This window comes from Patella vulgata, chromosome 7 (assembly GCF_932274485.2).
Source record: "Patella vulgata chromosome 7, xgPatVulg1.2, whole genome shotgun sequence".
Lineage (NCBI taxonomy): Eukaryota > Metazoa > Mollusca > Gastropoda > Patellidae > Patella > Patella vulgata.
This window is the reverse complement of record NC_065885.2, coordinates 7,719,366-7,746,679: the sequence shown is the minus strand read 5'-3', so window position 1 is coordinate 7,746,679 and position 27,314 is coordinate 7,719,366. Positions and strand designations below refer to the sequence as shown.

Below are 27,314 nucleotides of genomic sequence, written 5' to 3'. Positions count from 1 at the left end.
GCCTTATTGCTCAGGTAAAGTTGGAGACGTGGTCGCAAATGTACAATAAAACATTTGGCAAGTTTTATGCAATGCGTCTATTCAGAATAACATACCAACCTGACGTTTGTTTTTGTAAACTTTCTAAATTGTTGACATTTGGAGGCCGCTGCAGCGAATCGCAATAGTACGACACGACCAATTAAAATTACATAAGTTAACACTTCAGCAACAATTTGTAATGTATATGCACATATTAAAGCAAATTATAAACTTGAGCCAAAAACGTCTTGAACGCGGAGTGATGTCTGTATAAGTTGAAGGACATTTGCACTGTCTTCGAAAGTACGGATTTGTTTTAATGGATAATCAGAAAATGTGTCAGAAAATAACATTGTTTTAATTGTATGTTTGGACGTGTATTTGTTCCTTGTAGCGAGGGGAATCATAAGGTTTGAGACAAAAAATGAGTTAACAGAGTTGTGTTAAAATACACAACAATAATTATTTTTAGACAAATGTTTTTTTCAATAATATACAGTTCTAATCTATTTGCACGTTTTTAAACCTGATAACTGGTATTTATAGTGAGACAATCTTGGACGATTATATTGTTTGGAAATCACACGAAGCCATTCAACATAATTTATTCCAACTTAGATATTTGATTCATAAGTGTCCCCAAAACAATATAATTGAAATGAAATTGTTTGCCTCGACTGGTCCAATGAAGACGGAGATACGATATACAGTGTGCTATTAGGGGAATTTGGCCCGGGAAGCGGCGCTACGACCTACTGTTATTCAGAATTCTAACTGCCATAGGTTCTATTACGTGTACGCCTCGGTCCGAGCTGCACTAGTAGACCAAATTTCAGCCTCGGGACAACCCTGAACAGACAGACAAACTTGTGATAACTCAATAGTTTAAAGTTTGTTATTTTAAACCGCGGAGACAGGACCGAATGAAACAATTAGTGGCCAAGTAGGATTAGCCAACGGTTGTCAGCTAGTGACTGTTCAACGACTTTAGCTAAATGCACGATACGACTTTTAAATAAGTGAAAAAACTAATTACCTCAAAATCTTAAACGTCGACGGTCACTGACTACCACTCTAAACTTTGTGTAAAGTTTAATATCTGAAACAATCAAAATGTTTGAGAAAACAGTGAAAACATGCACTATGAAATTATGATATTGGTTGACAATTTGTTATGCTACTGGTTGTTGACAATTATTATGATATTGGTTGTTGATAATTATTATATTGGTTAACAATTATTATATTGGTTAACAATTATTATATTGGTTGACAATTTGTTATGATATTAGTTGTTGACAGTTATTATATTAGTTGTTGACAATTATATTATATGGTTGTTGTCAATTATTAGGATATTGGTTGTTGACAATTATATTATATGGTTGACTATTATTAGGATATTGGCAGTTGACATTTATATTATATGGTTGTTGACAATCATTATGATATTGGTTGTTGACATTTATATTATATGGTTGTTGACAATTATTGTGATATTTGTTGTTGGCAATTATATTATATGGTTGTTGACAATTATTATGAAATGGTTGTTGACAATTATTATGATATGGTTGTTGAGAATTATGATATTGGTTGTTGATCATTATTATATTCGTTGTTAAAAATTATAATGATATTGGTTGTTGATTGGTTGTTGACAATTATTATGCTTGTTGACAGTTATCATGATATTGGTTGTTGAAAATCATTATGATATTTGTTTATTTTCAGGAAGCAAATCGTATCCTGGTCGTGAGTTTCTACTGTCATTCCCTCAGAATTACAATGGCAACAACAATGAAAAAGTTGAAATTGTAATGACATGTCTTGCAACAACTGATGTACAAGTGGATCTGACATTTCATGCACCAGATACTTTCGTACAACCAGAAAATACGACATTCAACTTAGCCCCAGATGAAAGATTCGTCATACCACTTTCTGCGGACATACGCATGCCTACAGGAAATGTTATTGATACGCGATGTGTACAAGTTGTTAGTACCGGGGATATTACTGTGGTGGTGTTCAGCAAGCAGGCGTCAAACGGAGATGCTTATTTGGCGTTGCCGATGCCGCTACTCGGTCAGGTATATTTGTCAGTAAACTATTATATGCGCGTTATTCAATCTGCATCGTTTATTGTTATCACGGCTCCATTTAACGATAGCAAGATCACAATTCGTGTTCCAGAATTTAGGAATGTTGTAAGTGTCATGTTTGATGGCCGTCTTTATAGTTCAGAAGAAACCATTGTGGTAACACTTTCAGCCTATCAGGTTTTACAGTTACAGGTAGGCGACGATCTAACCGGTACCTATATTGTTTCAGACAAACCGATTTCTGTCCTAAGTGGCGTAAACCGTACCTCAATCTATCAGGAGTCATGTAGAAGTCACGTAATGGACACACTTCCACCTGTTCGTCGTCTTGGCAACCAATACGTCACAGTGACGGAGCCACAGTACACAGAACCAACGGTATACCGTATCGTAGCAACCCAAGTAGCAACCAGAGTTGAAATGGGAACGGATATAATCATTTTAAATAAAACTGGAGATTATTTTGAATCTGTTATAGAACCAAATAATTTTTATTTCATTCAATCGTCTAAACCAGTTCTAGTAGCACAGCTCAGCACTTCTAACTATAATAACACATATAGATCCGGCGATCCTTCTATGATGATACTGGCACCACTCCAAGCAGCACGCGACTTCTACACGTTTTCGGTCTTTAGCTATTCCGGTTTCAAAGTTTATGTTACAATAGTGATTAATAGTTCGGATGTTTCTGGCTTACGTCTCAACAACCAAACAATCACAACTACTTGGACGGAAGTGACTGGTAAATCAAGTCTTGTGGTTGGAGAAGTCTTGATTACCACGTCATTGGCAGCTTCACAAAAAATTTCAAATGGCAATGGCGGGAAGTATTTGGCATATATTCAAGGAATGACCAGTTGTGAAGGCTATTCATTTGGTCTGACATTCCAAGAGACGACCAATATTCCGGTAATTATAACATTTTATGAACGTGGCAGACAATCTAAACAATGTCACCACGTGTGTTGCATCTCGCCTTGTTGCCATTATTGGTTGTAGCTTTCGATCTCCCCTATCTACATAATATTACCACAGTTGTTGTTTACCATCTCCGTTATCTAATTAAAATGACCATTTTTGCTGTTTACCATCTCCCCAATCAAGGTAATATTACCACATATGTGTTCTTTACCATCTCGCCAATCTAAATAATATTACCAATGTACAGTTTACCATCTCCCCTATCTTAACAATATTACCACCCTTTTACCATCTCCGCTATCTAAATAATATTACCACATTTGATGTTTACCATCTCTCCTATCTAAATAATATTACCACGTTCGTTGATTACCATCTTCCCTATCTAAATAATTTCTACACCGAATGTAAAGTGAATTAAAATACTGTAAGCTAAGACAGCCTAAATTAAAATACCATAAGGTAAAGTGACGTAATTTAAAATACCATGAATTTGTTACTGTATGTTTTAGGCCTGTGTCAACAGCTTGTCCATACCAGGAGATCTTATAGATAACGATTGTGATGGGAAAACAGATGAAGAAGTTTGTTGTATCGACAAAATACCAATAGGTAAGTAGATAAATAAATTACAACTCGGAGGATTGGGGATGAGTAAATACACCTCTGTAACTTTACGCATGTTTGTATTAAGGAATCGTAAATCAATATTTACATTGGAGAATAATCGCACCTGTAATTACCCAAGGACCCTTGCTAAATAATACAACACTTTAAACATTTACACCACTGAGTCGATCAATTGACATATGGACCGAATAATTGCCATATGGGTCGATAAATTGACATTTGAAACTTTATGTTGTTTAATGATACAAAGCATCACTACTTAACAATTTAGTACGTATTTAAAGTATTTAGTCAATTATACAGTATTAAATAGTGTGTAACTAGATAAGCTATAAACGATGCCATTTCCAATTCGACATCGTGACTAATTGAATACTCGTTGCATATATTTAGTGAATCTCTCAGTCGTTTTTTTATATCAAAAATATCAACATATCGATAAAGTAAAAAAAAAGGCTTTGCCGAGTTTTTTAACTTTATCCACGAGTGATGATATTTTTTGATATCTAAAAAGACGAGTAGGAGATTTTATTTATCATCAAACCCTTTCTTACGCGCACAAATAAGTAAATATAATTCTTTTCTATAGATTTAATTTTAATGAACCTGATTACTTTACCGACGTCGTGATACATCTTTTTTGACAGCAAGTCACCCGTTGGAAAGTCCTTTATATTGACCTAGTGTTTCCTTTAGGGTTACGGGGAGTATTTTAATTGTTAATGATAATTGAGAACTTATCCCAAACAATATTACCCGCTCCAAAAAGTCGTTCCTTTTTAATAAATTGTGTCGAATGGACGTTAAACCCTGACTCTCTCTCTCTCTTTATAAAATTTGGATATGATCTATGTATCACCCAATACCACGTTCTACAGTAGATATCGCTTGTGTGATAATTTACGTGAATTATATTGGTCAATTAAAAAGGAACTACATATTTTATTAAAAAGGAACTACTTTTTGGTGCAAGTAATATTGTTAAAGAAACATTCTCAATTATCATAAACAATTACAATACTCTCCATAACCTTAAAGACCACATAAGACGAGAAATCTAAATTTCGTGTACGTGGAGTTAACACCAATCTGATTAACGTTAAAGTATCCGACACGCCAAAACACTTTTCAATTTTTCAATTACGACTTGAAATCCGGTTGATTGGCTGGTGACGTCACAGGCACTACACACAGTTTATACATTTCTTTAGGCCTGAATGTTGTCTAACCTAGTAATTAGACATTAATTAACTTATCCAGACCATAATCAACTCTCGATGTCATCGCTAGCCTGCGATATTTACTGGATTTGAATCCGATAAGCTGCTCAACGTTCGTACATGATTTAAATCGATAACCGAGACTATATATTTCATTGTACCGACTTTAGTAATGATGATCGAGGCTATGTGGAAAATTCAAAAGCTGATATCTCGGTTCAGAGTAGATCAATTTAACTTAAATTTTCAGCAAATTCCCTTTACAATATCTAGTTTTTAACTATTATAGTGAGAACTGTCAGCTCTTTATCTAATCTCCCATAATGTATCTTTAATAGGAAAGTAAAAACATCACAAACCATTTCTTAAGTGGCCATTAAAGGTAATAAAATCAATCGTAAGATAAAACATTAAAACATTTTCCCGTGAATGACAAATATTGATGACGCTTTTATAGTACAAACAGTAATTTATTTTCAAGTATCTCCATTAATATTTAACCAAACGAAAAAAAATATTAGATATAAGAAATAAATATTAGATATAATAAGAGTAGCATAAATCGATCTATATCCCATAACTTTATGTCAGTTTATTTCGTATCTTGGTCCTTGTCTGTGAGTGTATCATGCAACCTGCATATCTCACTCACATTTATTCTTGTGTATTGGTTTTATAAAATGTTACCCAGTGTGAAATGAAATGTGGTTAACGCCCTACTGTTTTGCTCTGACTGGGCTAATGAAGACGTGCATACAGTGTGCCATGAAGAAACGTTTGCCCGGACAGCGGCATTATGGCATACACATATCTAAGTTCAACTCCTAAGGGATATTTTACGTGCACGCGAATGTATACACGGGGCCTTAGTTTTCGTCCCATTCAAACGACTAGACAGCTGTCCTTGTTAGGCACTCCGTTCTGCACAACTGACAAGGGAAAACCACGTCGGATAATCGAACACGCGACCTCCAGGCTAGCTAGCGAGCCAGCGTCTTACCCACCTAGCCAGCCCAACAAGTCATAAAATCAAAAAATGTAACCTTTAGTAATCACTGTTCAACCAAATTTAGCTCCTTTAAGGTTCACGAGCTAACTTTGGGACCTAAAAGTTGACACAAATGGGTCGAAATGCATATAATAATGTAATATGAATGTATATAAACTGATTTACATTCAATCGTTTCTGTTTGTACTGTAATTTCAAATAAGTTATGTTCAGCTAATTAAGCCAAAAGTCTTAATTGAATGGTAATGTCTCAATCGAATTGCAATCTCTAGCGTCTGTAATTCCAGTTTAAACCGATAGCATTTATTGCTCTCCAGATAACAATATGGCGTCACCGTTTGCCATGATTTGTGGAATATGTCTAGCCTTGTTCTTCGAATCCCTTGATACACCATGGTACACGATTCGTGTATCAGAAGCCCACATTTTCCCGGTAAAATCACAGCATCATTGTTGATTTGAATTGACAAATAATTCGTGGTTTCAATGTTGACGACTTTTGATCCTATTGAGTTAGAGAATTGGCTACTTTAAAGATATAGTGTACTAGATCCAATGTAGTGGCAAATCAATGTATATAGGCGAGAGAGAGAAATGGAGTTTAACGTCCACTTGACACAAACTTTGTTATTTCGGAACTAACACATAGTTCAATTTTATTTCAATAATTCGCTTGCGAGTAAGGGTCTGTAGCAGTGGGAGGAAACCGGAGAGCCTGGAGAAAACCCACAAGCGACTCTAATCCTTGTTACGTACAACCGGGGAATCGAAACCACGCAGTTGACTCAATGACAGACCTTATGATACAGCGCACACGTGCTAACCATTCGGCCATCCAACCCCCCCCCCTCCCTCACACAGCGCGCACGAGATAACCATTTACCCGGCCCCGCACCGTACCGCCTCGTTATATGCGAGACCCAAAGAACTTAAAGTAGCAACTAGGTGCATGAAAGCCAACATATCTGCAGTAGTCGAACATAACATTGAAAACTCCTACCCACAACATAGAATTAGATAATACCAATGTTCTGACTAAAAACATTCAATTATGGCCGAGCTATAACAAAAGTATGGAATAATGTATTATCTTAATGCAGTTAATGGTGGGCCGCCCCCTTATAATTTAATCGGTTGAACTACAATATTTAATTATTTAATCAGTGAACTTTTAAAGATATGTTTATGACTTATGCATGTGGATATGGTTTGAGTTAATTTCATAGAGCTTCTGATAATAAAGAAGCAGCGGCTGTGGGTTCACCCTAATTAATTATGCTAAATGCTATATAAATAGTTAAGATTACATCCCTGCATTGGCCGAGAAAATTCATCGGGATTTTCTTTCCGACGTGGTTTCCCCTTGTCAGCGGTGCAGGATAGAGGGCTTCACAATAACAGCTGTCTAGTCGTTCGAATTGTACGATAAACCGAGGCCCCCTGTATGCATTGGCGTACACGTAACAGATCCCATGGCAGTTGGAATTCGATATAAGAGTAGGCCTTTGTGCCGATGCCTGGGCAAAATATTCGTCATAGTACACTGTATGATGCATGTCCGTCTTCATTAGCCCAGTCGGATCAGAACTGTAGGACGTTAAACCTCATTTCATTTCATTTCAGTTAAGATTACCGTAATATTACGAAGACATGCCCAAAAAGACATACATCCCCTCATAGCACACTGTATGGCGTATGCCCGTCTTCATCAGCCCAGTTGGAAGCAGAACATTAGGACGTTATATGCCCGTCTTCATTAGCCCAGTTCGAAGCAGAACAGTAGGACGTTAAACTCCATTTCATTTCATTTCTGTCGCTATTAAAGCTGTAATAAGTTTCATAACCCCGAAACCGAAAGTGGTAGACTAACGCCATCTGGCCTATGTTACTCCCCGGTCCGAGCTACCCCTATACCCCAAATTTCAGACTCGGGGCAGACCTGGTGTAGCCGCCAACCCCGAACAGACAGACAGACAAACGAAAGTCACAAATATTAGTATAGATATAGTCAATAATTACGTCACCTTATTAGATTAAAAAAAAAATAGATCGTCGTTGATCAATGTTATATGAAGTGGCGTGACTATTGTCTATCACGGATAAAACGCTATTAGAAATTATTGTACGATTGATTAGATTAATGCACTTTAGGTTTAATATCACTCCAAACACCTTACAAAAACAAACAATGGCGTTGTTATGCGATAAATTATATTTTCATTAAGGTACGAAATGAAACTAGCTTGTAATTAATTATGTGATCATGATGGTAATATCAAATCCATTATATCAGTATTGTATATACTAATGTCGTACTCGAAATTAAATATTGTTAAAATTATGATGGTAAAATAATGTTAAACCCAGTTAACATTCTCAATCAATTTTCAGCATTCATAGTCTTCTAGTTTAAGGCGATGAGATAGGTAAGACGTTTTGATCGATAAACATTTAATAATTATGTATTTTCGAATAACAAGTAAACTTGTTACGATAATAAACAATCAATGCCACATCTTGTCAAAACTTCAAACGGGGATAACTTCGCTCAAAATGAAGTCATTTGAATGAGAATTTTCAATTATATTCCTTTTCAATTTGACTTATCTATTTTTGAACTTTATTCAAATCCTATATACTGTATCTTTAAAGGCTCAATACCACTCTTGTTGTAACTGAATAATATGTCCCAATCTTTATTCTGGTCAACAAATTGTACTATTTTACAATATTTCAATTAATTGATGATACAAATTTCATCTTAACACACCTTATTTAAAAATTTTGAAAAATTCAACATAATGGTTTGAAACGTCTAACGTAAACCTTTTCAAATGAAACTTCGATTTAAAAATATTTTCGAACCCTCTGGACAAGTAAAATAGGATGTAATGGATAATTTACACAACAGGTAGGACACTTAAACATATAGTACTTAGATAGAGATATTATTTATTTTCTGGAGCTTTCAAGCCAGCAAGAGTGTTATTGTCCCTTTAAATAATGCATGTTTTAGTGGAATGTGCTACGTTCCCCTTTAACGTCTAAAATCAAACACAGACTTTTTACTCCGGATTTTCATTTTTTTTATATCTAAGTGATTTTAACAGAATATATTAAAATATCTGCCAACGATTTGTTTAATTGTTTAATTACCATCCCAACCGATAGTGAAAGTCTTGAACTCGCTGATCGTTTCTTGAAATTCTTCAACAATAAAATTCCAGTCATACGAGACAGCTTGCACAGTGCCGATGTAAATAATAGCATTTGTCCGCAAAACCAAGTCACACTACCTACGTTTAGTCGTTTCGAACCTGTAAGAGAAGAACATGTTTCTGAAATCGTCAAATCGTCCACTACAAAATCCTGCTCGCTTGATCCGCTGCCTACTTGGCTACTTAAAGCATGCCAGACTGAACTCAAGCCCTTGTCTACGATATCACCCATGGTGGAAGTGGACGTAAAACTCCAGGGAAGAAGAAAGAACTCAACCCTATTATTCACCACCTAGTAAACTCAGCTATAAACGAATCAACATTTCCGTTAATTTTTAAGGCTGCGAAACGTTACTGCAAAGTCTACCCTAAACCCGAATGATCTAAAGTCATTTAGACCTGTATCTAATCTAAGTTCTGTTTCGCAAATAATAGACAAATGTATAGCTGAGCAAATAACTGCACATCTGTTAAGAGTTATTTCAGTGCGCATGCAAGAGGTACCATAGTACAGAAACTGCTTTACTCCAGTACATAATGACACCATGTTATCCTTATAATGTTGGACTTGTCAGCAGCGCTTGACACTGTCGATCACAGGATTCTCTTGAAACGCCTGTCTTCACGCTTTGGCATTGTAGATACTGCTTGGCTCTTACTTAACATTGCGCAAGCAGTGTGTCCCAGTTTGTGCTCGCTCGTCCAATGTAACTAGTCTTGAGTATGGAGTTTCGCAAGGGTGAGGTTTGGGACCCATACTGTTTAGTTTGTACACTCAACCATCCCCTTTGGGCAATCTAGTAAGGAAGCATGGTGTGGAATTCCATATCTACGCTGACGACACACAATTAAACTTATTGTTAAATCGTCAACTGGTGGAGTCGTTACCAAGTCCCAGGTCGCATTATGTATTGGTGAATTTCAAACATGGATGTTCACTAACTTTGTGGAACTGAACGCTGATAAAACCGAGTATTTGCTTTTTGGATCCGATAATCTGCTATCAAAACTTAAAGATTCGTTTAATAAGGAAATTAGAATAGCTGAATATAATGTATATCCTTCTCTTTCTGCTCGAAATAGTGTAGTAATTGATTTTAACATGTCCATGGAACAACAAGTCAGTAATATTTGGAAATCATATTATTTCCATATCAGAAACATTAGTCGTATATGTAAAAATATATCCGAGGAAGCTACGAAGATCTTATTTCTTTCAGATTGATAGATCAACTTCAAAAGGTGCTGCCAGACTTATAAGTAGAACAAGTTTTAATGATGACATTACTCCGGTTTTATATCATTTACACTGGCTCCCTATTGGCTTTTGAATCCGTTTTAAAATCTTTTAACTTCTAACCACATGGTACCTTCTTATATGAGTAAACTATTAGACCTGTTCGAATTGTGAGCTATCGTTTGCCTTCCAGAATCCTTACTTGTGGAACAGCTTAGGTCCGAGTGTTCGTAATTCACATTCCGTGTCTATATTTAAAACACGTCTCAAATAATTTTTACAATTCATCAAATTGAACGGGCATTTAGGTGCTTAGAACTGTATGATCTCAGCTGGGATTTAATAACATATGATATTGACTTGTCAACTCTGTATAAACTTTTGTTAAGGTAGGGTGACCCATGTACTCACAGAAATACAGTCCACCGCTGATAGTTCGAGACTACCACTGAAGCGTGCACATTCGCCGTGCCGAGACCAACTTTCTGACAGTATGATACTATAAATAGCCATGGTACGTGCAATTCTCTACAAATCTATCAACTATTACAGACGTAAAAAATTTATTGTTGACGATTTTGAATAGCAGTAAAATTAAGCTTCTTGGTTATTACAGCAGATTTAGAAATTACGTTCTTTTCATTTTTTAAATCGCTTTATCATTAACTGTACCGTTAAGAGCGGCATCTTTTGGTTTAGTACAAATAATATCTCTGAATCACTCGGGTTAGACAGGAATTTCTTGTTCTAGCTTTCTGTTATGTTTCGTAAAAAAGTAGTCTTGATTATCCCGACCTGTCAATCAGACGTAGAATGGTCGATAGACTGGTTAAGCGAGACTAATTTCAAAACAAGGGCACGTAACCTATCTTTTACTCAAAAGTGTCTGGATGTTATGGCCGACTCTTGGAACCAGTTTTCAGTCTATTATTTATACGTGATTAATGGTCATAGCTTATTAAGTACAACATGATCGTTTATTTGGTGACTATAATTGTGTGAAACTGATTTGAGGCTTGGCATATATATAAATATTGTGGCGTAATTGTCGAGATATATGGAGATATTTATTTATGGTGGGTCACCCTAGTTAAGGCACGGATTTAATTAAACATATAATTAATCCCATATTTCATTTACAAACTACATATGATCTGTGCACACGTTCCGCTTTACTTCAAAGGAATATGCACTGGTCAGTAAGCATCCCGTGACGAGATAAAAGAGACAATTGCATATGTCTTATCTATCGTCCGAGGGTACATAATGACAGCTAGGCAGTCGACTAGAGACGGGCACAGATGGGCGGGGAAGAGAGGCTTGGACGAGTGCATGGACTCACACGACCCGCGTGCAGCCGCTGCTTTGGCAAAGGGGCAGAATGGTGGATTTAATATTGTTAGATGTGTTCCTGTCGTAGTCTAGTCCTTGACGTAGTCTAGTTCCAGTATAGTCTAGTTTCTGTAGTATTGATGTAGTTGTGTTATATGCCTGATGTAAGTAAATCCTACATTTACTAAACTGATCTCTGTTATCACTAAAATAGTGTTACAATAGTTGAGATATTTATCTTATATTCTTTATCTTTCTTTTGTTTTATTAATTTATCTCACTTGTATTTTAATAATTTTATTTATTTTACACACTTGTTTATTTGGGTGACGTTTTATGAGTTTTAAATGTACGTGCCTTTCCTATTGTATGCAGTTAAGTGTTGGCACCCCCGATAAGAGCCCATAGCTATTACCGTCCCAGATATCAGCCGAGCTGAACTATATACAGAAAACATCGGTTGCAGTCGACACTGCGGAAACTGGGGGCTACTGACAGCAAATGTTTGGTTGTTCAATTCAACGCGCGTACATCAACAGAAAACAAGTGTGTCAGTAGGTCAAGTTATCAGCGTTTAAAAAATACCAATTTTGTCCATGTGTGATAGGTGTTTTGTGAACAAAAAACGACCTCATAATAGAAAGTCTCATAATAACAAATTTCCATAATTTTTCTTTAAGCCAATTCGCTTGAAGCTGTTTTACCAGACTGTTGTTTCCTTTATTATATGTAGAACAATTAAGCTAAAATTCTGAAATTTAGCAGAAATATTGGAAAGCCCATGAATGTAGCACTTTTACGAAAACAATTTTTCTTTGTTTTTATCTAAGTGTATACATATTGAATCAACACCACTAGCGGTGAATGCTGATCACGTGACATCAATGTGGTGTATTGGTCGTACAAAATCAACCATTGTAGAGAAACCGGGTACCATTAAGTGTCGGAAAGTAGAGCACGATCGCAACTGGCAGTAGTTTTCCAGTCGCAAGAGCGCGTACATCAACACAACCCGGCAACTGACCGGATCCTCTCAGTTACGGCCAGTTGCTTTCATATGACGGCAGCTAGTTGTCTCCAGTTTCAAGTGTCGATGTACTCAGGGCCTTAAATGTTAAACGCTTGTGTAAATGTTGCCTTAGTCCCAAAAGTGGACATACTTTTAAATTATTTATGATATCGTGTTGATTAAAATTATTTAACTATTTACATAAGAAGCAAGCAAATACAATATTTTTTATTCGACTGCTTTAATTATAGTCATGGTTATCAATATATTGAATGACCTTCATCTGGTATATAGACTACAGGTGAAGGTCATTCAGTATATAGATATCCAGTGTAAAGATGTAAAAATAGCCATGATAAATTAAAGATAAATATCGCATTTTCTTGCCATGGACATAATATTGAATAGCCTTCACCTACAACTTATATACGAAAGTTGACGATTTGTTTAGATGACCTATATTCAGCGTCCAGTATACGTGACGTATAGTTAGCAGTTAGGTTATGTGACACGTATTCAACAGTTATTTTCCGTGACCTATAGTCAGTAGTTTGTATACGTGACCTGCAGTTAGCTTACGTGACATATAGTTAGCACCTAGTTTACGTGACCTATAGTTAGCACCTAGTTCATGTTACCTGCAGTTAGTAGTTTGTATACGTGACCTATAGTTAGCAGTTCGCGTACGTGACCTATAGTTAGCAGCTAGTTAATTTTACCTATAGTAGTTTGTATACGTGACTTATAGTTAGCAGCTAGTTTATGCAACTCGTATTCAACAGTTAGTTTCTGTGATTTATAGTTAGCAGTTCGCGTACGTGACCTACAGTTAGCAGCTAGTTTTCGTGGCCTATAGTTAGTATCCAATTTCCGTAACCTATAGTTACCACCTAGTTTCCATGACCAATAGTTAGCAGCTAGTTAATGTTACCTATAGTCAGCAACCAATCTACGTGACCTATAGTTAGTACCTAGTTTACGTGACCAATAGTTAGCATTTACTTTACGTGGCCTATAGTTAGCACTTAGTTTCCGTGACGCATAGCAGCTAGATTCCGCTACCTATCGTTAGCAGCTAGACTCCGTGACTTAAGCTAGAAGCTATCCATGACGTATAGTCGGCGACAGGTATTTCGCGAGTATTGTATTCTTACGCCTTTAATGGTAGAAATGGCGAGGATTTTTTTTTCTGGGAAGAAATTAATACATATATTATATTTTTTTAGATGATGATGGAGATGGCTTCCTTGACGAAGATTGTTCTGTACCTGAAGGTAAACCCACTAACATTTTATATCACTTCTTGCTTAAGGAGTTATGAAAATATAAATATTAACTGAACTGAACTAGAGAAATCGAAGTTGAAGTATTTATCGTGTTGATCTAAGGTTCGTTTCAGGGCGCCTTCTAGCCAATATTACTAGTATTCGATTATTCTGTAATATTGTGTTAATATTTACATAGTTTATTGTTAATTATTTATTCTTACAACACGAAATAAAAAAAATTAGGAAACGAAATATTAAAAACCAAAGGCAGCAATTCTAACTGCATCGTCTTGAAAACTTGTCTTACTTATTGTTTATACCCTAAGGATGACTGCTATTATTTTTGGTGCATGCTCGACCTCTAGGGGGAAAGCCACGTGTCTGTGTGTGGCCTAAGGGTTGCAATTCTTAACAGGTAGTCTTGAAACTATGCATACTTATTCCTTCTACCCTATTGTTTTGGTATATGTCTAACCAAAAAGGACAGAACCATCCCATTTTTTGTATATTTATTCCTTATAGCCTAAGGACGGAAACTATGGATTTTGTTGCATGTCCCCCCTCCCAGGGGTGGTGCCACGCCCATTATTTGTTAAGAAATTGTTCAAATTCGGCATAGTCATTTCAACAAACCGACAGAGACACGCCCAGTTTTTGTGTTTATCGTCTACAAGCTGTAATTCTGAATGAATCATCTTGGAACTTGGCATATTGATTCATTTTACCCAAAGGAAAGCAGTCTTTTATTTGGGTGCATGCCCCGCTCCTAAGGGCGGTGTACGCCCACTTGTTTGTTATTATTATGTCTGTAAATACTCTAGCTAGATGCTGCAATTATTAACATATTTTGTTCATGTTCAGCATGATCAATTAGTTCAATAACAGGGTTATACTTATTTATATTAGTCCATTTCCAGCCATCAAGGGGGATCACGTGGCTAAGTGGGTAAGGCGCTGGCTCGCTAGCCTGGAGGTCGGGTGTTCGATCCCTGCATTGGCCGAGAAAGTTCATCTCGATTTTCCGGCGTGGTTTCCCCTTGTCAGTGATGCAGAACGGAGGGCCTGACAAGGACAGCTGCCTAGTCGTTCGGATGGGACGAAAAACCGAGGTCCCGTGTACACATTGGCGTGCACGTAAAAGATCCCTTGGCAGTTGGAATTCGATATAAGAGTAGGCCGTAGCGCCGCTGCCCGGGCAAAATTTCCCTCATAGCACACTGTATGGCGTATGCCCGTCTTCAATTAGCCCAGGTTAGGTGCAGAAGAGTAGGACGTTAAACCCCATTTCATTTCATTTTCATTTCCAGCCATCAAGGACAGAGCCACGCCCAATTATTGTGTTTATGGTCTATGTACTGCAATTCCGACTGGACCATCTTGGAAATTTGCATATTTAACCAATATACCATAAGGACGGCAACTGTTTGGTTCAACAACGCCCAATAGTTGTGTTTACCGCCGTGAGAATGCATAATCCTGGAACTTGACATATTTATTCCTGATACTCAAGGAACAGGAACATTGATTTTGGTGCATGCCCGACCCCTACGAACGGTGTCACACCAAATTATTTGTTACAATTTAGTCCGTAAATTTGGCCAGAAAAAAAATCCAACGCCTAGCTTTCTTTGTCTCATATTACAATCGTTGCAGCCATTTCATATTTCATTATCGTTTTAAAATTATCATATCATGCAGCGTTAGCGTTGCTCTTGTTTATTTAATTTGATATCGCAAATGTGATTTGTTTTGCTGGATTGCCATCTTGATCATTACACATATATTTGATAGTTTTATAATTGTTAATCATTAATAGTGTAATAATTTCATAATAATAAATTCAATACACACGATCTAAGGGTTGTATTCTCCTGAAACAAAATCAGTATTTAGGTCTAAACAGAACCTATATTTTATCTTTATATTAATCCCTATATCTGCCAGGAGTTAGTAAGAATTGCTGCCTTTAGTTTTTAATACTTCGTTTTTTTTGCTTTCTTATATCGTGATTCGGTGCCGGTGGTTGCCAATAAAGTTTCTCGGAATTTTCCATCGTGATCTTTCCATGTCAAGCGGTACGGAACAGAGGGTCTTACAATGACAATGTTTAATTGTTGTTCGGGTGGGGGCGAAAAAATGTGGCCCCGTGTACACATTGGTTTGCGCGTAAAATGGCACTTGAAAGTTTATATTTGATATAAGAGTAAACGACATGAACTGATCTTGCATCCCGATATGATGAAATAAGTCCACCCCTAGCCATACTTAACTAATCATTCAACACAAACTGATGAAATATTTCCATAATTAACTGTTTGTTCAACAGGACGCGTGCAGGTCAACTTTGCTCGATCAATATTTGATTCCGTATGCACATATTGTATTTTTTTTCAATTATACAAAATTCCTGTATTGTCAGGTTTTACTAGCGGTAAGAAGATCTGTTGTGGTGACACCAATGAACCCGCTTCCTGTCAAGGTAAGCTTCATTGTATTTGATATATTGGGCGTCCTCGCTATAGATAAGGGGGCATAACTTTTAGGTAACACCATAGAGGAGGCGATCGCACGTGACCTCATTGTTTACCTTACAGCATTGTTTTCCTAATTATTCATTACGAACTGGTATGTTGACAAACATTGGTTTTTTTTTGCTAATATGGAATTTAATCCCGCTACTTCGAAATACTGTTCTATTAAAATCGATAAGGTGACATGGGACCGAGTTTTTACTAGCGACGCCTGGTGGGAATTCCTTCCGCGAGGACACCCATTCAACGATGTAAACATAGAATTACTTGGTACGAGGAAATGTCAGTAATTCTGCCATAAAGTGTATAAAAGAGTGTTAAGGTCATTTCGTTGTTAAAGATTTCAGGATTTTGATTTGGTATCATAGTCCGTTCGTCGCTACTTTTTTTTTCGAGCGCATCAGGAGAATTGTTCAATTTATGCATCAATTATTTATTTTTCCGTTTCCGATTATCTTTCTTGAACTGACGATTTTTCGTTAAACCTTTTGCCATAACTTCGTCTGGCGTGGTATGTTTGCATGACACAGAAAGTCGAGAAATACAAACGGATAATAATGTGCATTTTCTTTGTTATCCACAGCCTCCAGACGAACATCGCATACAACATCACAACATGGGCGGAAGTTCTCCCTAGGATCAGAAGATTACACCACTAATTCACGTGCTGGTTGTCTAGTAAAATGTGCGTCAGATGTTGACTGCTGGGGAGTAAACTATAAAGTGACACCTAGTGGTACTACGGCCGATAACTGTCAGATGATGAAAGGTGTATCCAATGGTTTAATACAAGACAATAATTGGAACTATTATCCAATCAAAATGAACGAAGAATTTTACTGAACAAATATTAAACCTTGCATTTTGAATTTGTTAACTTAGTATAAATTGAAAGATTTGAGTTAATCAATTTGATAAAAAAAAAAAACGATATTTTAACGAGCGCGAACCCTTTGTACGAGCTGCCGTTGGATATCTGCTTGTAAATTCATCACGACCAACCTAAGGTGCCACATCTTAATCAAATTGAAGACTTCAAGGATTTAACAGTGGGTCAAACGAGAAATTAACTGTGTTTTCTACCTAATAATAATAATAACCAGATAAAAACTTTCATATTTAGGTTCGCGTCATGGTTTATATAAAGAATCTCAAAACGAAAACATAATTATTAAAATCGGTAAAAAATGCATTACAGATTAAATCGGCCAAAAATCTGCTTAAGTCATGATAATCCGGTATCATTTACCACCAGAAAGAAGTTACTGATTATGTCCATAATATTAAACAAAAAAGAATTATTAACTTCGTTCTAATTGTAATTATTTCAACCGGAAAATATTTACCATTTTAAAAGTTGCACAGAACCTTTGGTATACCAACCAATTTTGTTAACATTCAAATCAAGCACCTGTTGACCAACTTAATCGTTACCGACCAATATTTGACCTGATTTCAAAGTTCTATACTTTTTAAAGAAATTAAATTTAAAGATGTCACTTATTAAAAACAGAAGGCCATAAACTGACTGAATTATAATGAGAAATGTTTAAACCAAACGTCACTTCCCATCAGATGTTTTGTCCAAGATCTTAAATGGTAATATTAAAACGGGCAAAATTTACCGTTTTAACATTTTAAGAGTAACCCAGGTTACCAACGTAGGTTACCAACAGATTTTGATAAAAAAAAAATAAAATAAGCACCAAATAGCCTACTTCATCAACTAACAACATTTGACTCGATTTCAGAGTTGTCCACTTTTTATGGCGTTACTTTGTTTTAATAAAACTTTTAAATTGGGCATCAAATGACCTAGTTAATCGTTTGCCATCAACATTTGACCTGATCGGAAAGTTTTTTGAAAATTAAGAAAAAAATACTGTAAACAACTTTGTCGGCACGAAAATCTTTAAAGGGGGAATTTGAAATATTGAAAATCTCAAATATTAGAAAATCGGCCCTGAAACAGGCTACCCAGAAATGTAATAATTTTAGAAATAGGAGACGAATTTGCCAAAGGATGGCCTGTTGTATTTGTTTTCAAACCCGTTAGTGTGGGTTTTTCACTATTTTTAATATTCAATTCATAATAATGACCATCAGTTGACCGAATCACAATTCTGTTCAGAACGTTTATTAGGCGTTCATTCCAATACAATGTAACTCAAATGTCTGTAGTTAAAATAACGTAAAATTCTAAGGGATTTTTCACTTTTCAAGATGATGACTACTCATCAGTAGTGTCTTAGTACAGAAAACAAATTTCAAGGCAATCTGACTTCGATTTTTTGGAAAACTTTGATCTTTAATTTCTCCAAGAGGAGGATGCGTTAGAAAATTTCCAATAACATTGTCGGATTAGTCAGATCTACTTACATTCCAAATTTCATGAATATTGTGCTAAAATTAAAGTCTCATATTATTAGATGTGCATAAATTATTCTATAAACTTCAATATTGGATTTTTATCTATTTTTGTTTATATCAGTTTTATGTAAAAAACCTACATTGTTTATTATGTGAGGCGTGGTTCCATCTTGGTTCCATGTGATGCGGAACAGAGGGCCTGACAAGGACAGCTGTCTAGTCATTCGGATGAGACGAACAACCGAGGTCCCGTGTACACATTTGCGTGCACGTGGCAGATGCCTTGACAGTTAGAATTCGATATAAGAGTAGGCCGTAGTGCAACTGTCCGGGCAAAATTTCGATCATAATACACTGTATGGCGTATGTCCGTCTTCATTAGCCCAGTTTGAAGCAAAACAGTAGGACGTTAAACCCCATTTCATTTTATTTCATTTATTATATTAACTCTTAAATGGTAGTAATACTATATACATTGCATACTACTTTGATCTAATTGGATTTAAAATATTGCTGATAAATACGCTAAGGGTTAATTAACTTATCAACAATTTCAACAAAATTGATGAATCGATGGTAGTTGGCTGCTTAACATTGGTATATCAGATTACTAGGGTATTAAAGAGACGCCAGAAGAAACATTTATTTTTATGTTATTCTAGTATCGTTTGAAGTATAATTAATGGCAATCTCAAATACTATATAAAAACAATACTAACGGAATATTAATATTATCTCTCTTTTTTTTTAAAAAAAAAAGAAGAATTCTCTATACATATTGAATGTAAATGTTTTATTCTTTGTATACTCATGGTTTTTTTTGTTAAATTGTCTCAAATGTTATTTTGAACGTTTACTTACCGAACCCCCGATCTATATATATACTTGAAGGGGGATTGGATGGCTAAATGGTTAGCACGTGCGCGCTGTATCATACGGTCTGTCATTGAGTCAACACTGGCGTGGTTTCGATTCCCCGGCTGTACATGACAAGGAGTAGGGTCGCCTGTCCAACCTCATGGGTTTACTCCGGGTCCTGCGGTTTCCTCCCACTGCTTACACACCTCATTGGTTTACGTCATAGATTGACCGCAATCCTAAATTTGACTCCTATTTCTAGTCAAAAATTACAATGGTGATAACTTTGTTCAGAATAAAGTAATTTGACTGAAATTTTCAATATATTCTTCTTTTATCATCTATTTTTGAACTAGTATAGCAAGAAAGGCCAACTCTCTATTAAAATCTCCCATAATGTATCTTTAAGCAACAGACGTGGAAATTTTTTTTGATTTGATCTCCCTGGAATTTTAACGGTGGTGATACAACACTATACAAATTACACACATAACTAAAAACAGTGAACGCAAGATTTAATGTTATTACTATAATAAATAAATCTATTTTATATGTCCTGGGTGTTATAGTCGGGCTAGAGCTGATATGTATCATAAAAGCCCCCCCCCCCCCACACACACACACAAACACACACCAGTATCCTGATTTTAATAATCTCATAAAAATGGGATTATTTTCGATATTTTCCGAGAGTACCGTGATACCTGTTTTGTGCATCAAGTCTCACACCAACAGACCAAGAACGTTCATTTCACTGGACACGACCTAACAGAAATTCGAAGGTATACACCTGACAAATTGCGCTACTTTTAGAAAGCGGATGCTTCTGTTCTGGTATCCCCGTATGGGATAACGATTTCGAAATTTTTCAATAACAGAGATAACAATAATTCAAAATCAGGATGGTTATTCGTGTATCGCTGACGAATGATGTGTTTCCAATTGGTATGTTACAATAGATAGGTATGTTATAAGTTTATATACCAGGGACTATAAATGATATTTTACAATGGACAGGTCTGTTAGAAGTTTATATACGAGGGCTATAAATGGTATGTTATAATATATATATAGGTCTATTAGTGTGGCACTATCCTAGTCACGAACCTCCAGAAAACGGCCAGTGATACAATGGTGACACTTCTCTTATTCGGACTTTCACGTTGTGTATAAAACTTTAAGGTTCAATTAACTCTGGAACCCTGTGCTGTTAAAACTATGCTTATATATCTTTATAGCATCCATAATACAACGGCTATATACAGGAACCTACACACATGGCTATGACATTAAATATAAGCTATATATAAGCCATCATATTTACGCTCTTCTTTCTAAGTCTACATGATCATCTGCCTCGTTCTCTAAGATAAGGATAATAAAGGTATTTTCTCCTAGGAACATTGCATGTTGTCTCTAGCCTAGCCTTTAACCCAGTGAATCTCAACCAGTGTGCCTCGAGATCTTCCTAAGTGTGCCTCGAAATTTTGAACGGAAAGCTAAGAAAATTTCTCACTAAAGAAGCCAGCTATTTGACTGATGAAATTCGAAACACCGCAACAAAGTAAGTTCATAGCTATGTTTTTCTTTATTTAGTTGGGTCATTCTATGTGTCTATGACTAGTCTGTGTTCACGGTTAAATGCCGTCAATGACTTGCCATGTTTTCATATATATTTAGTCAGGTGTGTCGCTATTTGTGCATGTATTCGAAGGTGTGCCGTTTTCAAAAATAGGTTGAGAACCACTGCTCTAACCCGAAGAGGCTCTGGGGATGCCTTCTTGTAAGAACTCTGCATGATGTCGACTATATGTCTCTCTAGAAACGCCAATGACGTCTAAAGGGACATTTAACCCCGCTCTTTCTTATATAAAAAGTATCATTGTTTGGGTGTTTCGTATGGGCACCGTTTTACGTTAACGTTATTCTATTTAATTGGACCAATACGTGCAACCGATGCCTGGACCATAAAAACCCACTTCCAGAAATGGATACCAGCATTATTGTCAACGAGGTACCTCATTATCCTAGTTTTCGTCACACATCATACACTCAACGAATTTTTATATTAAACAGCGCATCATTTAGAGAACTTAAATAAGCTCTACAGTATATATAGTATTATATTAGAAGTATGTTATAATATAATGTTATAATATAGATCTATTAGAAGTTTATAAACCAGAGACTATAAATGGTAGCTTAAAATGGATAGGGCTTCTACACATGGTTAAAAATCAGGTATTGTATATATATATATATATATATATATATATATATATTTGTATATCACCCCTAGATTCCTCATTATATTGGTTTTTTTACACGGGGTTAAGTTTGAAATGTCATGATTTATACCAAGCAAACTTTAATTTATCTGGTCTGAAACTTCTAGCTCATAATATTGACTCGTTTAAAAATAGTGATTAATATTATTATATATTTCCAACTAATAATATTGAGTCGCTTGGAAATAGGGACGGCAATTACTTGACACATTTACTCACACAAGACATTTGTCCATTTTGTGACCTCATATCAAACACAGATGAAAACTGTGAAGGCTCATATCAAGCGCTAATATAAAAATAGCAATAAAATAAAACGTTCTCTGTATAAAGTTGGGGGTTGGATGGCCGAATGGTTAACACGTGCGCGCTGTATCGTAAGGTCTGTCATTGAGTCAACTGGCGTGGTTTCGATTCTTCGGTTGTACGTGACAAGGAGTGGGGTCTGCTGTTCAACCTCTTGGGTTTTCTCCGGGTCCTCCGGTTTCCTTCCACTGCTAACGACCCCTACGCGCAAGCGAATTATCGAAATCTGTATAAAGTTAAAGGGACTATTCCGATTAGAACAGAGTCTCAAAAATTAAAATCCGAGTACATATGAAATTTAAGCACCAAAATATATAGGAATGGTGTATTGACCTTGTTTCAAAATTTCAGCTCAAAATATTGAGTCGTTTGGACGTGAACGTCAAAACTGCTTTTTGGGACACGTAACCCTTTTAAGATTTCAGGTCAATTTTTTCATTGGGTGACCTGATAATCGATTCCCGTTTCTTGAGAGGTCTTTACAGTGAATGACCCATGTGCTGTACTTGATAACGGACGGTAAATTTCACATACACATTATTTTTTTATCAAAAAAAGGTCTGGTTTTATCCAGACACTGTATAATACAGTTTTGGACATCGGTCTCTATTTCCAGATGAAGACTGACGTGTTTAATTTGTTTGCAAACATATCACAAACATTGAGTTACTTGCTCGCGGAGTAGGTACAGGGTTTTAAGGCATTTTAACACAAAATTGAGCAATTTTATTCTCTAAAAAATTATCGGGATTTGGCTCTTTAATATAAAAACTCTTAATCATAATAAGTTAACTAATTCATACTGGAAATACAAAATAACAAAATAATAACCCTGTTCTCTAGCTATATACAGTCAATATAATAAACCATTATCTGTCTACATACAATTAATATAATAAACATGTATACATTTGATATAACAAACCTTTCTCTGTCTATATACAGTTAATATAATAAACCACCACCTGTCTATATACAGTTAATATAATAAACCATTATCTGTCTATATACAGTTAATACGATAAACGGTTTTCTGTTTATATACAGTTAATAACCACTCATTATCACAGAAGTTAATTATTTTATGTTGACATGTGTTTGGAAGCCATTGTTATCTTTTTCGGGGGAGGTACCTGTATCATAAGGCGGTGGTGGAGAGGAATATCCAGTTGGAGGAGATGCCGGGTTATTAGTTCCTTGTGGAGGATACGCAACTCTTGGATGAACAGTATCTGTAAAATACAATTCCCACGATGAGATAATTAGACATACAGCCACTCATAGATATGAAGGGGTCAGTGTCGTACACTTTCACAATCTTGTGTATAACCGAATCACACGTGGGATGATATTGACTGTGATGCTGTATTTACTAATTTTTGCCAATTATTATGGCATCGAATGATTTTAATATATACTCTTCAAAAAGGTAGGGGATATTGAAATGCAAATACTTATGCAGGTTGTGATATGATAAATAGTCATGGACACTTGACATGCTTTGAGAGTATGTTCACAGATGAAGAACTTATCGCCCCAACAGAACCATTGAGCTGCACATGCGACACGCAATAGCGCCATACACGTGGGAGGGTTCATTGTCAAATTTGACACTTCAAGAAAGCGTTGATGAAAACTGCCGCGTGCTAGTTTATCCTATCGATGTTTGCTTTCCTATCGGTTCTTGCATAAGATTTACTGTTTATCGTATCTTTGCTTTAGTGTGTTAAGTTTAATTTGCAATAAAGGCGTCTTCAACAGGATGAACGTCTACGTGATTATGGCATGCCTTAAATGGGTTCTACACAGCGAACAGTAACCAACATGCTTAATGTGTCACAGTCTGTTATCAGCAGACTGTAGAACCGGTACCAACAAACGCACAATGTTGATGATAGACCTCGTTCAGGTCGTCATGGAGCCACTACACAAGCCCAGGATCGATACATTCGTAGACCCAGGTCCTGCGAAAACGAGGACAAACGGTCAATCAGCTTTCTGTAAACTTGTACCAAGTTACAGGAATTCGAGTTACACCCCAAACGATTAGAAGTCGGCTACATGCAGCCCATTTGCATGCGCGACGACCGCGTGTTGTGTCTCCATTAACTCGCCAGCACATGGCAAACAGGCGTCAATGGTGTAGGCAGCGTAGAAATTGGGGTAATCGTCGATGGGCGCGTATAATGTTCTCAGATGAGTCCATATTTACTCTGGATTTCACCGATAGGCGTGCTCGCGTTTGGAGGCGTGTAAATGAGCGTCATGCTAACGTTAACGTCAGACAGCATGACAGATTCAGGCGTGGGTCAGTTATGGTGTGGGGAGGAATCACCATGACTAGCAGAACGGACTTGCATATTGTTCAAGGAAGGGTCACTGGTGTGTATTATCGTGACCGCATCCTGGCACCGATAGTTCTGCCCTTTGCTCAAGATGATAATGCCCGTGCCCACCGCGCTCGTGTCGTGAATGACTACCTCCAGCGTCACAATATTGTCCCTATGCCTTGGCCAGCCATGAGTCCATGATCCTTCCCCTTTCCCGGGAGACGTGTTCATCGACGCCAACGTCAACCGACAACACTGCAAGAATTGGCCGTGGCACTGCAAGAGGATTGGACGGTTGATTAAGAGCATGTCACGACAAATTGCTGAATATCTGAGGATTGGTGGAGCAATTACTCATTATTAAGTCAAAAATAAAAAAACGTCCATTTTCACTTTTGACCGTCTATCTCCTTGCGAGTGAAATGGGGCCGTCAGATAAGCCGCCCATATGAACTGTTTATGTTCATGTGTTATAAATATAACAGTTTCAATAAGGATAGATTATTCGACACACATTTAAGGAGACTGAATAGAGTAATACATCGATATATTTCTACGCGTTTTAAACTATCGTGTATGCGAACATACATCTGAAAGAAAGGCAAGTGTTAGTAAATACTTACTAGAATATACCACAGTTATGTTTGGGGCTGTAATAACATGACCCTTTGTTTGTGGTAGTCGTTTACAGCAACAGCGTGCAATAATAACTATCACCACTATGATAGATATAACACACGCCACTACACCTACTGCTATTCCTATGGCGATATTGACCAAACGACTAAAACACAAGTATTTTAATTTTATATTATTCAATGTGATAAAGTAATTGAACTTGTGTATCTGAAGTAAAGTAATATAACTTGTGTATCTGAAGTGGAGTAATTGAACTTGTGTATCTGACGTCAAGTAATATAAATTGTGTATCTAACGTCAAGTAACATAGCTTGTGTATCTGAACTAAAGTAATATATCTTGTGTATCTGACGTCAAGTAATGTAACCTGTGTATCTAACGTCAAGTAATATAGCTTGTGTATCTGAAGTCAAGTAATGTAACTTGTGTATCTGAAGTCAAGTAATATAACGTGTGTATCTGAGTAAAGTAATATAGCATAGCCTGTGTATCTAACGTCAAGTAATATAAGCTGTGTATCTGACGTCAAGTAATATAACTTGTGTATTTGAAGTCAAGTAATATAGTTTGTGCAAATGAGATAAAGTAATATAACTTGTGTATCTGAAGTAAAGTAGAAAAACTTGTGTATCTGAAGTAAAGTAATTGTGTAATACAACTTGTGTATCTGAAGTCAGGTAATACAACTTGTACTTGTATATCTATAAATAAATTCTACCAATACAAGGGCGGTTGACGTTATTTTATTAAAAACATATTTATTAGTTTTCCGAGAAAAATCGATGAATTATTAACGCCCACTCGACACAGACTATGCCATTTTGGGACAAACATATGATTCAATTTTATTTCAATAACACCCTTACGCATAGGGCTTTGTAGTCGTTGAAGCATACTGGAGGACCGGGAGAAAAACAACGAAGTTGGACAAGCGACCACTATCCTTGTCACTTACAGACCGGGAATGGAAACAACGCCACTCAACCCAATGACAGACCTGGTGATTTATAGCGCACGCGTTAAACCACCGGATCATCGCCCCCGCCCCCCCCCCCCGAACCCAACTCATTATGGCATAATACTAAAACAATTCAACATTTCTTTTTTGCACAAAGACAGAAACAAAGATGCATCTTTTTTTTTATTTTAACCCCTTAAACATACCATCCATATACTGTTTTGGGTAAAAAGGCACTTTCAATATGTTCACAGCTGAAGATATAATATCTTTAACGGCTAGAAATAGATTGACCTTCTATGGGAGTAGACTAAAACTGCACTAATGTTTGAAGGGAGATAACAAAAATAATAGCTACTTTACCTTGGCTTGACATTCTACTTATATTACAAAATAAGAAAAAAAACTATAAACCTATAAAAAGAACACATTCCTACAAATGATGTTACCTGTTTTCGTCCTCATAGTCGTAGGAGTAGCAACATACGTTGTAAATGGTGGCGTTAGTTCCGGTAGTACAACATCCATCAGAACAATTCTTGGTGAATTGGTTCAAACTAATACTCTTATCATAATAGTTACAGTTCTTGGTTGTGACAACTTGAAATTAAACAAACAAATATTTGTGAACACGCTATGAATCAGATTTGAATATTTAGGACCATAATCCACCACGTCCCTCAAGTTTGTTTCTAGGATTTTATACTCTAACCCCTAACCCACCCCTTCACCCCCTCCCCCTTGTTTTCACTAAATAGCATAATATGTCTTGAGTTGAATTCTTCTTGGTACAATAATTGCTGTTGTGTGGACAGAAAAATTCAACCATATTATCTCATTTTCAGCTTATTTTGTAGAATGCATTATTTATCCACCATCAAAAACCCACAGACTTTATATTCTCTTTAGCTAAACTATGAGAATAGCCTTATGAATATAATTAGCAGGTATCACTTTTCTTAAAACAAAAATTTAAAATTACCAAGAAATGGCTTCTAGTATATTTATAGCAATTGGCTATCGTCTGCCTTTTACATTTCATCAAAATTACATTTAATCGA

General features: G+C 36.3%; 1 protein-coding gene and 1 long non-coding RNA gene across 2 annotated transcripts; one reads left to right on the top strand and one right to left on the bottom strand.

The window, feature by feature from the left end:
• The first annotated feature begins 2,546 nt into the window (after nucleotides 1-2,546).
• Nucleotides 2,547-14,304, top strand: LOC126828104 (uncharacterized). Its single transcript, XM_050557684.2, has 4 exons — nucleotides 2,547-3,038; nucleotides 3,563-3,662; nucleotides 13,932-13,979; nucleotides 14,300-14,304. The coding sequence occupies exons 1-4, from the start codon at nucleotides 2,547-2,549 to the stop codon at nucleotides 14,302-14,304; spliced, it is 645 nt and encodes a 214-aa protein (XP_050413641.2).
• Nucleotides 14,305-23,164: 8,860 nt separating this feature from the next.
• LOC130013688 (uncharacterized) lies at nucleotides 23,165-26,847 on the bottom strand. Its single transcript, XR_008788913.1, has 3 exons — nucleotides 26,703-26,847; nucleotides 25,280-25,440; nucleotides 23,165-23,558 (listed from the first exon to the last, which is right to left on the bottom strand). It is a non-coding gene; the product is annotated as an uncharacterized LOC130013688 (long non-coding RNA).
• Between the last annotated feature and the right edge of the window lie 467 nt (nucleotides 26,848-27,314).

Excerpts from the sequence above, each read along its gene's own strand:
- LOC126828104 (XM_050557684.2), top strand. The coding sequence starts at position 2,547 with ATGGGAACGGATATAATCATTTTAAATAAAACTGGAGATTATTTTGAA. Across the intron at positions 3,039-3,562 it reads AAGAGACGACCAATATTCCG|GCCTGTGTCAACAGCTTGTC; the intron begins GTAATTATAACA and ends TGTATGTTTTAG. Across the intron at positions 3,663-13,931 it reads TATCGACAAAATACCAATAG|ATGATGATGGAGATGGCTTC; the intron begins GTAAGTAGATAA and ends ATATTTTTTTAG.